General features: G+C 39.5%; 1 protein-coding gene across 2 annotated transcripts in view; it reads left to right on the forward strand.

Moving 5' to 3' along the window:
- ADCY2 (adenylate cyclase 2) overlaps positions 1 to 15,598 on the forward strand; it is a 435,394-nt gene that overhangs the window by 212,488 nt on the left and 207,308 nt on the right. For both annotated transcript variants that reach the window (XM_007447921.1, XM_007447922.1), the window contains exon 4: positions 900 to 1,049. In XM_007447921.1, coding sequence (XP_007447983.1) covers positions 900 to 1,049 — 150 coding nt within the window. The remainder of the gene's footprint in view (positions 1 to 899; positions 1,050 to 15,598) is intronic.

The raw sequence follows: 15,598 nt of genomic DNA on the forward strand, positions 1-15,598 counted from the left end.
AGACATAAGTTATGATATACTCATAGAACTGAATATTATCTAAGCATTCAAAATCCTGTTTCTACAGAATTTTCATGATCTGAAAAAATAAGATTAAATGTTAAATTTAAAAAGCAAAGCAAAACACTGCGTTCAGAATGAACTTGGTTCCTTTGGAACAAGGTAACGGTCTTGACAAAAGAAAATACGGCACCGAGTTCTTCGTGGGCAGGGAAGTTATAGGTTCTTTGTAGTTTTTCTTTATATATTTTTCTCTTCCCTCCCACCACAAATTTTTGTGAATGTGAACAGTTTTTATCCTGAATAGAGCAACAAGTACATGGTTTGAAAGGTTCCTGTATTCCTATATAAACAGTAAGTAATGGGGAATATAACTTCTCCAGGCTCAGTGAACACAGGTTCGATGTGAGGGCAGCCTGTATCATCTAGAATCACAGTAGTGCTGTATGACAACCATGAAATCCCAGTGGCCTCGATAGTGGACCATGGGTTGGCTGAGCGTCTCTGTTCCATGAGTTTCTCATCTTCCCGGGACCAGTGGGCTAGTCTTTTCCTGATGAGACACAAGAGTGTCACCCAAAACACACCAGGCCTTCTAAACCTGGGCTGGATCTGGCACTCGATTACTCCCACCCACATTGCATTAGCTGTAGTGAATCACATGGCTGAGCCCAGAGACAAGGGAGGGACAGCAAAGTGACCTTTCAGAGGTAACGGATCCAAGAAGGGGATGAAATCCTTTTCTGTTAAGTAAATAAAAATGTTAGTTCGGGAACAGAAATAAAATTAACCTCAGGCAGAGTCATCTCTATGAAGACTGCTGCTCATGTGCATTGTGTTGTTGTTCTGTTCTCGAATGATAAACGGTCGCCCTATTGAGTGGCTCTTTGTGTCCTCAGATCCTGGCCAATGTGATCATCTTCATCTGCGGGAACCTGGCCGGGGCGTACCATAAGCACCTCATGGAACTCGCTCTGCAGCAGACGTATCAGGACACTTGCAATTGCATCAAGTCCCGGATCAAGTTGGAATTTGAAAAGCGTCAGCAGGTAAAATGCATGTTCAATCTTATGTCCACGTTATTTGAGACACTGTTGAAATGATGTTGTCACTGCTAATGTCGAGTGTGCAGTTCATCCGCTCACGGGCATCAGAAGGAAACCAGAGTAGCTATCTGATTGCCCTGCCTGCCCAGCCTCAGGCGGTGTGCTGGGTTGATTGAATCGTGAACCAAGAAGCAGAGATGGCGTCTTCAGACTCAGACCCAGCAACCCCAGGATCACCCACGTGCTGACAGCCACATCAACCACCATTCAAATAATAATGATAATGATTATTATTACAGTGACACTTTATTAAGACACTCATTTTGGGTTAAAGCATATTTCTCTGTGGCAAGAGTGTGCCCCACCTGAAATCTGCCTATGTCGTCAATAGCACTTTGTATAGGGCCTGTTTTCCACCTGTGGTGGGATGGGATGAAATGATGAAGTGGGATGGGGTGACTGAGCTCATCCTTGAGGGAGGTGATTGGAGTTGGGAGGGAAGTTCTACTAGGGAACTAGTTGTTATAGTGTCGAGGGCTGTCCTACAGTGATTGATGTGGGTGATGCATGGAAACATACATCAGGGAAATACATAGGCTCTGATGAAGTGCTGCAAAAATAGGAAATGGAAATAGTAGGAGATGTGGGAAGCAAAGCCATCTAGGATCCATGTGGTCTCATCCAGGATGGTGGCAAGCAGGTGAAGCAGATATGCTTTGGAGGGGAAACCAGGAAGGGGTCCTGAACTTGACATGCTTAACTTCAGGTCATGGTGGAATATCCATATGAATAGTATTTTGTTTTGTTTTTTCACTTGGGTTTGTGTATTTCCGCAGGAACCCATCTATAAAGGTGATGGTTGGCATGACTCTCTGTGAACCCCTCTCTGAGCACATTCATCAGTATTTGTCACATAGAAGATGTGTTATTATTATTTGTTAAGTTGTATCGAGTTAGTCCATTTTATATAATTTCATCAAAATGTATTATGGTGGTGAGCAAAAAAAATCCTTTAAATATTGACACTAGACTTTTATTTGTGTATGGACCGATGAATAGTAATTGGATTCCTTTTTGAAAACAGGGAGGTCTGTTTGTGATTCAATAAATATTGACTGAGCATCTAGTTTGTGGCAGGCATGATTCAAGGTACTGGGATGTGGCTCTAAATATTGCTTTCCCACTGGTATTAGCAAATCTCCCAGTTTTTTTTTTTTTTTTTTTAGGTTTCAAAGTATAGTTTTTAATGGCCATCTAATAATTTTTATTTTACTTAACAAATCTCCTAGTTTTATTTATTTATTTATTATTTATTTATTTATTTTTAACAACTTTATTGGGGTATAATTGCTTTACAATGGTGTGTTAGTTTCTGCTTTATAACAGAGTGAATCAGTTATACATATACATATGTTCCCATATCTCCCAGTTTGTTTTTAAAAAAGAATTTTGTGTTACAACATGTGTAGCAAAAATATTCAGATATTAGTGTTTAATTCTTTGGTCCCTATGTATATCAAACTCTGTATTCCACATTAAGAGAAATAGACAGTTGTTGACATGGGTCTGTTAACTGGTATATCTTCATATACTGTACATTTATCCATGTTCAGTAATAGTTCAAATCTGGTTCTAGAAAATTCCATCGATTCAACACACAGCACTTAGTGTTCACGATTGTTCCCTCTACAGAGTTCAGATGTTTTGGGAGAGATGATATCCTTTTTCAAACAGCAGTGACTGGATCAGGTTGGTCCTGGCAGTCATATTTAACTTTCTTTTCCATCACTTGCACCAAGGTTAGGAAGAACTGAAATTCCAAGTCGAGGGTTTATATAACCTAATGTTTATAGTACGGACTTGACAGAGCGGTAAGTCAGACTGCTGACCTGGTCTGCACTGCTTCCTGCCCTGAAGAGACCTTGAGCAACCAGGACCAGGTGTCATCCAAGTGGTCAAGAAGGGCCATGCTTTGACCTCACGTGGCTCCAGAACTAGACCAGTGAGGCATACCTCGTGCTACAGACTTTATGGGACCATCGTGGGAGGTATTATAAGGGCGTCTACTTACAAGTTTACGAAAAGGAGCCAATGATCCTTTTTAAAATAAGGAAAGAGAAAAGGGACACTTTGAAGACAAAGAACTTATACTAAAGATATTTAATAAAATATAATTGGACACCACACACGTATTTTGCTACCAAACTTGGGAGTCAGCTCTCAGGGTCTTGGGCCCGGAATGTAGTAGTTTTCTTGTTAGGATTTTGGAAAATATGTTTCTAGAATAGAATAAATGTTTATAGTTTTTTATGTTTTCAGACCAGCGTGTAATTAAATGGGAATGAAAAATTTCCATAGTTAATAAAATCAGGTAGGTGTGATCGTACAGATTTAAGGAAACAAATAAAAATTGGCCAGTGGCAATCTAGGTATCCTTCATACAGAGGAGCAGTCTCAGAGACCATAAGGCCTGGTGTGGCCACAAGCCAAATTAAGGTGCAAGGATACCACGTGCCACTTCCCCTCCACCTGTTACCACAAACCAGTTTAAAAAAAAATTATTGAAGTATAATTGATTTACAATGTTGTGTTAGTTTCTAATGTACAGAAAAGTGGTTCAGATATATACAGCTATATTTATATATATCTATATAGATACCTATATATGTTATATGTATGTTATATATTTTGTATATATTCTATGCATGTTCTCTATATATCCATATATATATATATATATATCAGATGTACAGATGTACAGCAAAGATTCAGATATATACGTGTAATACTTTTTCAGATTCTTTTCCATGGTAGGTTATTACAAGGTATTGAATATACCACAAACCATTTTTGCTTTATCCACAGTCACTAGGACAAACAATAGTGTCCTTCAAAGGGCTTCATTCAGGGTAGTGGTGTGTGCTGAGCAGCTACAAGATGATTTGTTTCAGCCACCATTTAGTTAAAATCTATACCATCCATTTTAATGTTATATCTGCAGTTGCCGCAGAGTTAGTTGACACTCCCAGAGGCTGAGGGCTGCCGTCTTGCATAGCCTCTTTCACAGCTTCAGCCCCCTGTCGTCCTTAATCCTTGGGGAGGAAGGCAAATGTCCTGTGAGCCCAGGAAGCTGTCCCTTCTGCAACCGCCCTGGGGTCCACAAATAGTTGATATTACTGGGAAGTGGCTAGGGATTCTGAAATCTTTTCAGAATTGCTCAACTCTGTACTTTCTTTTCTTCAAATTTTGTGCTATTTTTCCTAGATGCAAATGAGATGAATTTCTTGAGATTAAAAATCATGTTTGAATAAAGTAGTATTTGTACTATAAGATTTGGAGAGAGAAGGGCATGAAAAATGTTAGCAGAGATTTTCTTAGAGTTGTATTCTTGCCCTAAAAGTGCCCTCATGGATAAACACTAAAAATCAAATATATTTTTTTTTACTAACTGGGAAAACGAATGCATCGCATTAGCCTTGAGGCCACCTTTGGGGCCTGAAAGTGGTGAGTTTTGACTTTTGTCTTAAGTTTCACATCGTGCAGTAAAAGCCATTTCTTGTGCACCATGTCAGTGCCATAGAGGCTCTTTATCAAGCAGGTGTTTCTCCCTGGAGTGTGTAATAGACTCTCAAGAATTAATGAGAGCTGGATTCAGAGCAAAACGGGAACCCTTTCTCTTAACTGCCTGGGCAGTTGAAATAAATGTTTCCTCTGTAGGACTGCAAACTGGATTTGCTTTTTTTATAGAAAGAAAATAAACACTCTTCAATTTATATGTTGTCTTTGTTTGAAAGTAATGTAATTCAAAGAATCTTTATATGGTCTACCTTCCTCTAGAGCCATCCTGTGGATTGAATATGACACAATATGTGTTTCAGTGGAGGGAGAATACTAGTCAAGTGAGGTGTGGACCCCATGTTATTCCTGGATCTGTAGCCCACCATGGGGGCCATTAGTGAAGGAGTAGGCTTCCGGTCTCTCGGGCAAAAGTGTGTTTCTTCTCTTCAGATTTCAATGGAGCAAGTAAGTGGTCCTTTTGTGTCCATGGTTGGGTAGATAATAAACGTACCCATCTTTATCCTAATATGATAGCAGGTAATATTAGGGCACTACCAAATGTATTGCATAAATCATTTATGATGCGAGGTAAAGTGTAGATGGAGTTGCTGTAGATTTGGGATGCTAAAATTTGGTCCCTTTTCATGAGGGAAAAGGAGAAAGAAGGAACTGATATTTCTTTGAGTCCTCATTAACGTGCCAGGTTGTCTATTCAGTTCTTTTACACATACTGTTGTATCAATTTCCTGTTGCTGTTGTAGCAGATGACCACAAATTCAGTGGCTTAAAACAGAACAGATTCACTATGGTACAGTTCTGGAGACCAGAAGTCCAAACTCAGTCTCGTGAGTTTGGTCAGGGTATTGGCAGGGCAGGCTCCTTCTGGAGGCTTTGAGGGGAGAATCTGTTTAGCTCCCTTTTCAAGCTTCTAGAGCCTGTCTGCATTCCTTGGGTCCTAGCCCCTTCTTCCATCCTCAAATTCAGCAACATAGAATTTTCTGATCTCTCTGTCTGTCTCTCCAACCCTCCTGTCTAATCTCTGATTCTGCCCTTGCATCTTCTTGCTTCTCTCTCACTAACCCTCCTGCCTCCCATAAGGATAATCCAGGAAAATCTCCCCATCTCGAGGTCCTTAATTTAATTACATCTGCAGAGTTCGGGGTTTGCCATGTAAGGTAACATACAGGTTCCAGGGATTAGAACAGGGTCATCTTTGCAGGTTCATTATTCAGCCTACTACACTGTCTTCTTAACTTATTTATCAACTCTATGACTTAAGTCCTTTTTCCCACTTAAAACAAACAAAGTAATTGTCAAGTTACTTATCCAAGATCACTCAGCTAGTAAGTGTTGTTATTTCTGCCTCTCATGTTGGTTCTGCCTAGGTTGTTTGGAGTGATCTCTGAGGATAGAGATTTTTCCCAGCCACAAAGGACTTTTTTTAGTTAACTGTGTTATTACTATTACTAGATACATAGGAAAGCATAAGACAATAGCAAACATTTACCTGGCTTATCCTTAGGTGCTGTGTTGCCCTGATAAGAACATATTGTCCATGAGAATGTCAGGAAGTTGCATGAGAGATCATTTCCTCAAGAAGCCGCAGTGTTAAATCTGTCTGTGGCTTGATTTCCATTCTGTAGTGGACCCTGGAGGCCACCTGAGCTGAATCCTGGTTACGTACGTCATCTTTCAGTGTGACCTTGGTCAAATTTCCTAACTTCTTTTCCTCTGATGGAAGTTCTACTTGATCGCTTGCCATATTTAAGAAACAGTCTTTCCAGCATCCAGAAGGGTATCCTGTTAAGAAAGTAATCAGTAGCTGGTCTTGCATTGAACTCTCATGACTTAACGCACTAACTTAAGCAACAGAAATCAGCTGCCACCCTGGCCAAGCCATTGACCGTGCTGAGGTGGAGCGAGGGGGGCGGGTAGTGATTGATGCCGGCTATGCCATCTCCTGAATGCCCTCCATAATAAGTTCCCTTCTTCCCTGAAGCAAACAGATTGAACAGAGAAATGTTCTGCTTTGTCAGCTAGAACAGATGGGGAGTCTTGCCAACTCTCTTACCAGTCCCATCTCACCACGTTCGGAAGTCTACTTTTTACGAGCAGAATGGACATTGCTGCTCACATGGCATGACTCTGCATTTCCCCCAGTTGTCTGTCTGCATCTGAGTTGGTACACGGAGTCCAGGGTGAAGCATCTCACAGCAATGCCTCTTTTTTTTTTTTAACATCTTTATTGGAATATAATTGCTTTACAATGGTGTGTTAGTTTCTTCTTTATAACAAAGTGAATCAGTTATACGTATACATATGTCCACATATGTCTTCCCTCTTGCATCTCCCTCCCTCCCACCCTCCCTATCCCACCACTCTAGGTGGTCACAAAGCACCGAGCTGATCTCCCTATGCTATGTGGCTGCTTCCCACTAGCTATCTATTTTACGTTTGGTAGTGTATATATGTCCATGCCACTCTCTTGCTTTGTCAAAGCTTACACTTCCCACTCCCCATATCCTCAAGTCCATTCTCCAGTAGGTCTGCATCTTTATTCCTGTCTTGCCCCTAGGTCCTTCTGACCACTTTTTTCTTTTTTTTGATTCCATATATATGTGTTAGCATATGGTATTTTTCTCTTTCTGACTTACTTCACTCTGTATGACAGTCTCTAGGTCCATCCACCTCACTACAAATAACTCAGTTTCATTCCTTTAAATGGCTGATTAATATTCCATTGTATATATGTGCCCCATCTTCTTTATCCATTCATCTGTTGATGGACACTTAGGTTGCTTCCATGTCCTAGCTATTGTAAATAGAGCTGCAATGAACATTTTGGTACATGACTCTTTCTGAATTCTGGTTTCCTCAGGGTATATGCCCAGTAGTGGGATTGCTGGGTCATATGGTAGTTCTATTTGTAGTTTTTTAACGAACCTCCATACTGTTCTCCATAGTGGCTGTATCAATTTATATTCTCACCAACAGTGCAAGAGGGTTCCCTTTTTGCCACACCCTCTCCAGCATTTATTGTTTGTAGATATTTTGATGATGGCCATTCTGACCAGTGTGAGATGATATCTCATTGTAGTTTTGATTTGCATTTCTCTAATGATCAACACCCATTTATGATTAAAACCCTCCAGAAAGTAGGCATAGAGGGAACTTTCCTCAACATAATAAAGGCCATATATGACAAACCCACAGCCAACATTGTCCTCAATGCTGAAAAACTGAAACCATTTCCACTAAGATCAGGAACAAGACAAGGTTTCCTGCTCTCACCACTCTTATTCAACATAGTTTTGGAAGTTTTAGCCACAGCAATCAGAGAAGAACAAGAAATAAAAGGAATGAAAATTGGAAAAGAAGAAGTAAAGCTGTCACTGTTTGCAGATGACATGATACTATACATAGAGAACCCTAAAGATGCACTGGAAAACTACTAGAGCTAATCAATGAATTTGGTAAAGTAGCAGGATACAAAATTAATGCACAGAAATCTCTTGCACTCCTATACACTAATGATGAAAAATCTGAAAGTGAAATTAAGAAAATACTCCCATTTACCACTGCAACAAAAAGAATAAAATAAGTAGGAATAAACCTACCTAAGGAGACAAAAGACCTGTATGCAGAAAATTATAAGATACTGATGAAAGAAATTAAAGATGATACCAATAGATGGAGAGATATACCATGTTCTTGGATTGAAAGAATCAACATTGTGAAAATGACTATAATACCCAAAGCAATCTACAGATTCAATGCAATCCCTATCAAACTACCACTGGTAGTTTTTACAGAACTAGAAAAAAAAATTTCACAATTTGTTTGGAAACACAAAAGACCCCAAATACCCAAAGAAATCTTGAGAAATGAAAACAGAGCTGGAGGAATCAGGCACCCTGACTTCAGACTATACTACAATGCTACAGTAATCAAGACAGTATTGTACTGGCACAAAAACAGAAATATAGATCAATGGAACAGGTTAGAAAGCCTAGAGATAAACCCATGCACATATGGTCACCTTATCTTTGATAAAGGAGGCAAGAATATACAGTGGAGAAAAGACAGCCTCTTCAATAAGTGGTGATGGGAAAACTGGACAGGTACATGTAAAAGAATGAAATTAGAACACTCCCTAACACCATACACAAAAATAAACTCAAAATGGATTAAAGACCTAAGTGTAAGGCCAGACACCTTCAAAGTCTTAGAGGAAAACATAGGCAGAACACTCTATGACATAAACCACAGCAAGATCCTTTTTGACCCACCTCCTAGAGAAATGGAAATAAAAACAAAAATAAACAAATGGTACCTAATGAAACTTCAAAGCTTTTGCACAGCAAAGGAAACCATAAACAAGACCAAAAGACAACCCTCAGAATGGGAGAAAATATTTGCAAGTGAAGCAACAGACAAAGGATTAATCTCCAAAACATACAAGCAGCTCATGCAGCTCAATATCAAAAAACAAACAACCCTATAGAAAAGTGGACAGAAGACCTAAATAGACATTTCTCCAAAGAAGATATACAGATTGCCAACAAACACATGAAAGAATGCTCAATATCATTAATCATTAGAGAAATGCAAATCAAGTAATGCCTCTTGATAAAATCCTAATTGGGCATCGAGAGCCCAAGAAGAGTTCAAGCGAGTGAGACTTTCTCACTGCAGTTCCTGAAGAATGAAAGCAGCAAGTTTCAGTATAAATGTTATTCCATGATCTTTGGGTAGGATCATGCACCCAGCGGAGACAGCAGAAGATGAGAAACACAAAACATCACACGGTACATACAGTTTGGTTCAGATAGGCTGACCCCAACTTGCATCCTCAAAGATTATGAGTTAAACTTTTCTCCCACCCCATCCACTTTTTTTCTGTTTTATTTAATAATCACTTGTGTCGTTTTTTTCCTTTGGTATCTCTTCCTTGATGGAGTCATAACTTGTATCATTCTTGGTGGCCACTTGTTTCCATTTCATTAAGTGATCAATTACAAATTTTTCTCTTGGTATCAGTCCCTGGATGGAAAGGACATAGTTGATGTAAGTCACCACTTTTTCTCACCACTCACTAGTGAAAGATCGAATGATGTAGAAGATAACACTTCTGTTTTGCTTGGAAGTTGAAAAAATGAAGAGTTGAGATTTCATGCGAGTTCTCTTCCCAGTGTTTGCCATTCGAATGCATCAGAATGAAGTTAAAGAATTGCTTTAACAGTTTGCATGGCATTGTATCCTATTGATGGCTTAAATTCTCTCAAAAATCAGATATTATGTTTCTTTGAGAAATACCAGGGCAAGATATTTTGGGATGTTACAGTTTATGCCATGATGCTTATAGGAGCTTATAAATGGGAAATGAAAATCAATTCCAGAAAATATATATAAGTAACCCTCAAATCATCAAGCCTGCAATATTTTCTGATGAGTTCTTTAGTTAGAATGGATGAGAACACTACATATTTTCAAAGACTACAATGAAGGCCATGCTGTGAATGTGTACTCTGGCTCCTTTAAGGAGGAATCAACAGCTGTAGATCAAAGATCAAGGGGAAAGAGGAGGAAGACCATTGGAAACAATGTCAAATCTTGATGCCTAATGAAAGCATCACTTCAGGAGATTAGTAATAGGAGCTGAAAATAGCATCAGTGTTCATTCTTTAAAAAGTTAGACATCCTGTTCTAAAGGAAAAAAATAAAGTATGGTTACAATAATTAATCAAGCAATGTATGCAAATGCCTATTTATATCATGACAGTAGAAGAGCTAAATGGTAAAATAAAACCTCCAGAAGTTTCCTCCCTGTACGACCCTTGAGCAAAACCCCAATCTAATGTCCATTGTGAGGAAGCCACTCACCTGTCTTATTAGAGAAACACCTGGGGAACATTTATATTGCTCCAGATTATCCCAAGCTAATGTTTGTTGGTAATAGTAGAGAAGCACATACACACAAAAAACAACAACAACAACAAACAAACAAAAAAATAAAACAGAAGATGCACCCTCAGGGGAGCATCCGGTTTTGATATTTTTGGCTTCTGAAAGTTTTCAGTTTTTCTTGGAGACAGCTTATTTTTTATAGCCTGTGACGCAGTAGCTTGATGCTTGCAAGATTGTATAATAGGAAAAGGATAATGTAATGGAAAGGCTCAAGTAAATTCAACATCATTTGATATGAGTAAAACAAACCCAATAAAAAGAGTTCCAGAATCAGTCCTTCTGGCTGCAGTAACCATTCTTCTGGTATTTTTCACACACAGGAGAAAATGTGTGCCCTACTCCAAAATCAAAGTCAAATGTCAGATATTCTGTGATTGCAATCATAGTTTTCTTCCTGAAAACGTAGTCAAAGATAGTCCAGTATACCTGTTAATGGGGAAAAAAAGACATTTTGGGCTCACCAGCATGGGGCTGATATCAAAATGTTAAAGTTATTGAACTTGTGTTTAAGAGTCTATCACCATAAGCATAGTCACAGATAAAAACACCTCTCATCACATTAGGGCTGTGCTTGCTGAATCAAGGCACTCCCCAATGTTTATAACAAATTGAAAACTATGAGTTAGGAGCTTTAGAATTTTGTTAATGCATATATGTTTTCAGAAGGTGTTATTCTTTGGAGTTTTCACTTTTTAAGTTGTCTGAGTATCCTCAGAGTTTTAGGAAATTTTGTTCTTGTGCTTCTCAAGAAGAATCCTTTGGTCTGTTATTGGCCATTTAATATATGTATGTTATTGGATATGAAAATTCCTCCCCCGAACCTATGTTTTCCATAAATGTGAAAGAATGTAGGACTATATGATACACTCAGGAATGAAATATGAGGAAAGTTAGAGGTAATGACATGCATATAAACCTGTGCATAAACTACTAAATTAAAATAGGGTTTTTACATATATTCTTCCATTAAATACAGGATTATGAAGGCTATGGAAGTCCCTCTTATGTATCTAAACTTCTATTTCACAGTTTTTTCTTCGATTATCTGTTATGTGCCAGGGGATTCACCCAGGGAATAGAGTAGTATCTTAGTAGTAGACTAAAGGCCCCTGTTGTCTTTGGGCTTACCTTCGAATGGCAGGAGACAGACCATAACTGTCGGAAGGCAGAATTTTCATGAGAAGATACAAAAAGATAATGTGACAAAGCTTAGTGGGGTAGGTAGAGTGGTGCATTGGAGAGGCCAGTCAGGGGGGCTTCTCTGGGGATGTGACAGTTGAGTTGCAACATGAATCACAGGAATATGCAGCCCTCTCTATGATGACATGATGAGAAATGCTCTCAGCAGAAGGAGTGGGCCTACAAAGGTCTAGACCTAGGACCCTGATTGGCCTGTTTGAGGAGCATAAAGGTCAGTGGGATCATTGGGAATGAGAAGAGAAGAGGGAAGGAGACAGCAGTCAGATACCAGACCCCACACTGGGCCTCACAAGGTGTGTTAAGGACTCGGGAGTTTATTATACATGGAGTGGGAAGTCACTGAAGGGTTTTAAATAAGGCAGTGACATGAACTGGCTAACATTCTTTTTATTTTTTTTGGAAATATAGTTGATTTACAATGTTGTGTTAATTTCTGCTGTACAGCAAAGTGATTCAGTTATACATATATATACATTCTTTTGCTATATTCTTTCCCATGATGGTTTATCACAGGATATTGAACATAGTTCCCTGTGCTATACAGTAGAACCTTGTTTATCCATCCTATATATAATACTTTGCATCTGTTAGTCCCAAACTCCCAATCCATCCCTCCCCCCACCGCCTCCCCCTTGGCAACCACAAGTCTGTTTTCTATGTCTGTGAGTCTGTTTCTGTTTTGTAAATAAGTTCATTTGTATCATTTTTTAGATTCCACATATAAGTGATAGCATATATTTGTCTTTCTCTGTCTGAATTATTTCACTTAGTTTGATAATCGCTAGGTCCATCCGTGTTGCTGCAAATGGCATTATTTCATTCTTTTTTATGGCTGAGTAGTATTCCACTGTATACATGTACCACATCTTCTCTATCTATTCATCTGTCCATGGGCATTTAGGTTGCTTCCATGTCTTAGCCATTGTGAATAGTGCTGCTGTGAACATAAGGGTGCATGTATCTTTTTGATGGATTGGAGGAGGAAGGAGGGTTTGCAGGGTGACCCATTACAAGCTATGGCAGTAGTCCAGACCAGAGCTAAGAGCAGCTTGCATCAGAGTGGACAGATTCAGGACCTATTTTGAAATGAAACCAGTAGGGATTACTGTTGGATTAAATGTTGGGTGAGAAGAAAAGAAAATAATCAAGAGAGATCCCTAAGTTTGAATTCCAGCAACTGGATCATGGTTGGTGTGCCACTTCTTAGATATCAAAGTCTTTGGGAACAATACTTATCAGTGGGTGGAGTAGAAATCACGAGTTGTTTTGAACAGTTACGTTTGAGATACCTATTGTTTGTCCCAGAGGAGATGCCTAGCTGGCAGTTGTAAATGAAATTGGGAGCTGAAAATGTAAAGTTGGAAGACATCAGCATATAGTTGGTATTCAAAGGACAAAATGAGAACCCCTAGGGAGAGATTAGGGTTAGAAAAGACAAAAATGACCCGGGCCAAACCCCCAAAGTGTACCAATATTTGAAAAGAGATAGAGGGTAAAGAGTTAGCCATTCACTGAGAAAGATCACCCATTACATGAGAGAAAACTAGAAAGTGTGGTTCAGTAGAAGCCAAAAAAGGAAGTTTTTGGGGGGATAGCCATCAACTTAGTCAAATGCTGAGTCACAGAGGGCAGAGTGTGAAGAAATGACCAATGGTCTTGGCAGGATGGCGGTCGCCGGGCAGAGGGGTTAAATTGAATGGGAGGTGAGGAAAGGCATGCTATGAATTTTGACGGCTCCTTTGACATGTGTAGCAGGAAAGGGGAGCCAAAAATGCAGAGCAGTTTGTTTGGTCAAGACTTTCTTTACACAAGATGGAAACCAATGTTGTCTTACATGCTTACTGTGGCATCTCTGGCAGTACATTTTAAGCTATTAATAGTTTCTACTGTATTATATTACATAGTTTTCCCAACATGTCTTTCTTTTATTCTGAATCATTGAATCATTCTCAGGAAAGGATGGGCAGAGAGATTGATTTTTCTAGAAAGGCAACTCAGTTCCTGGATTACAGTTACTAAATAATCACAGCTGGCTCATGTGTATGCTGGCTCATGTTCTGGTAATAGCTACTGGAAAGTTTTGAACCCAAATAGAAACAATGAAAAAGAGTTTTTTGTAAATAGGCAAATAGTAACAACATGGAAACCATGAAAGGGAACAAAAAAGTTGGGAGGCCTATGGGTAAAGTAAAGAGGATGAATTAAGACAAAAACTCAAGCCTCAACTTGGGTTAACTATGTTTTAGAAACCCATTAAAATGAAACCATAAAAATCATTTTGTTGCACACCTTAAACTAATATAATATTTATGTCAATTATACCTCAAAAAAAAAAAATGAAACCATAAGCCTAAATGTTAAAGGAAAAATACTTCATCCTCTTTGCAAAAAAAAAAAAAAAAAAAAAGATTACATATCAATGAATGTGCCATTATAACCATATTCCTGGGAGGATCACTACCCAGAGTGTAAAAGTTTCAAGGTTTCACAGTTTTACTTAAAGCATAATTCTCATTATGGAAAAGCAAGGCTAGGCATTTCACCTGAAGATAAAAATCCATCAACAAGCCACGGAATTATTTGAATTGAAAAGCACAAACAAAGAGAGGTAGATGGCAGCTTCAGCCACCTCTTAAGATTCAGCATGAAAAGGGGGCAGCAGATACATTGAGATTTTCTTACTATTGTCCACGGACCCCTGCACATCTTTTTTTTTTTTTCTTTTTTTTTTTTTTTTAAATTTATTTATTTGTTTATTTATTTTTGGCTGTGTTGGGTCTTCGTTTCTGTGCGAGGGCTTTCTCTAGTTGTGGCAAGTGGGGGCCACTCTTCATCGCGGTGCGCGGGACTCTCACTGTCGCGGCCTCTCTTGTTGCAGAGCACAGGCTCCAGACGCGCAGGCTCAGTAGTTGTGGCTCACGGGCCCAGTTGCTCCGCGGCATGTGGGATCTTCCCAGACCAGGGCTCGAACCCGTGTCCCCTGCATTGGCAGGCAGATTCTCAACCACTGCGCCACCAGGGAAGCCCCCCTGCACATCTTGATTAGCAAGATTCCAAATGACAAGAGTCCAGGGAATAATGTTTGGCCTCAGAATGGAATTTTCTTTGTTGTTGTTTCCAGTCCTGTTTTAGGCTCCTTTCTGGCACCTTGTGTGCCAGATGACTTCATTTTCTAGAGGAGTAGTGTAGAATAAGAACAGGAATATTTTATCGTTGACTCAGACCAATCTGATGGAATCTAAGGCCCGCAGGCCACGCAGGCATCTCAGCCCTGAAAGAAATGGCCATTCCTTGGACAAGCTTTGTCGTGCGAAATCTTTGTCACTCAGGGACAAGATCCAAAGGTTGGAGGAAGAAAAGTGCATTAAAACAAAACACAAAACGCACTCACATGATGCAAAAGGTGCCACACGTGAAGGTGTCCTTGCCCAGGCTCCTGCTAATGGCCTTTCCCATCCACAGGTCACTGGGTGTCAAAATGTGGCCGCCATCTTGGCAGCTGCCCGAGAGTTTACCACCAGACGAAGTGACTCTGGGGTTCATTTCCAGAGGCCTACCTGGGTCCCGCTCCTGCTATCCTGAAACCTGACTGTGAATCCTTTGGTGGCGGGGCTGTCTATTATTTCATTATTTTTCTTTGTATTCTTAGAGCCTGGTACAGTTGCCTGCATGGAGTAGGCAAGGACACGTACTATGACACTCCAGATGTGTCAAGACACATCCGTGTATCCTGTGCTGTCTCTCTCCCCCCGCCCTTCTCTTTCTACATTCAACCTTTATAATGCAATTTTTTTTTTTTTTTTTTTTTTTTTTTTTTTTGTTCGGGG

This window comes from Lipotes vexillifer, unplaced genomic scaffold (genome assembly GCF_000442215.2).
Source record: "Lipotes vexillifer unplaced genomic scaffold, Lipotes_vexillifer_v1.1 scaffold383, whole genome shotgun sequence".
NCBI lineage: Eukaryota > Metazoa > Chordata > Mammalia > Artiodactyla > Lipotidae > Lipotes > Lipotes vexillifer.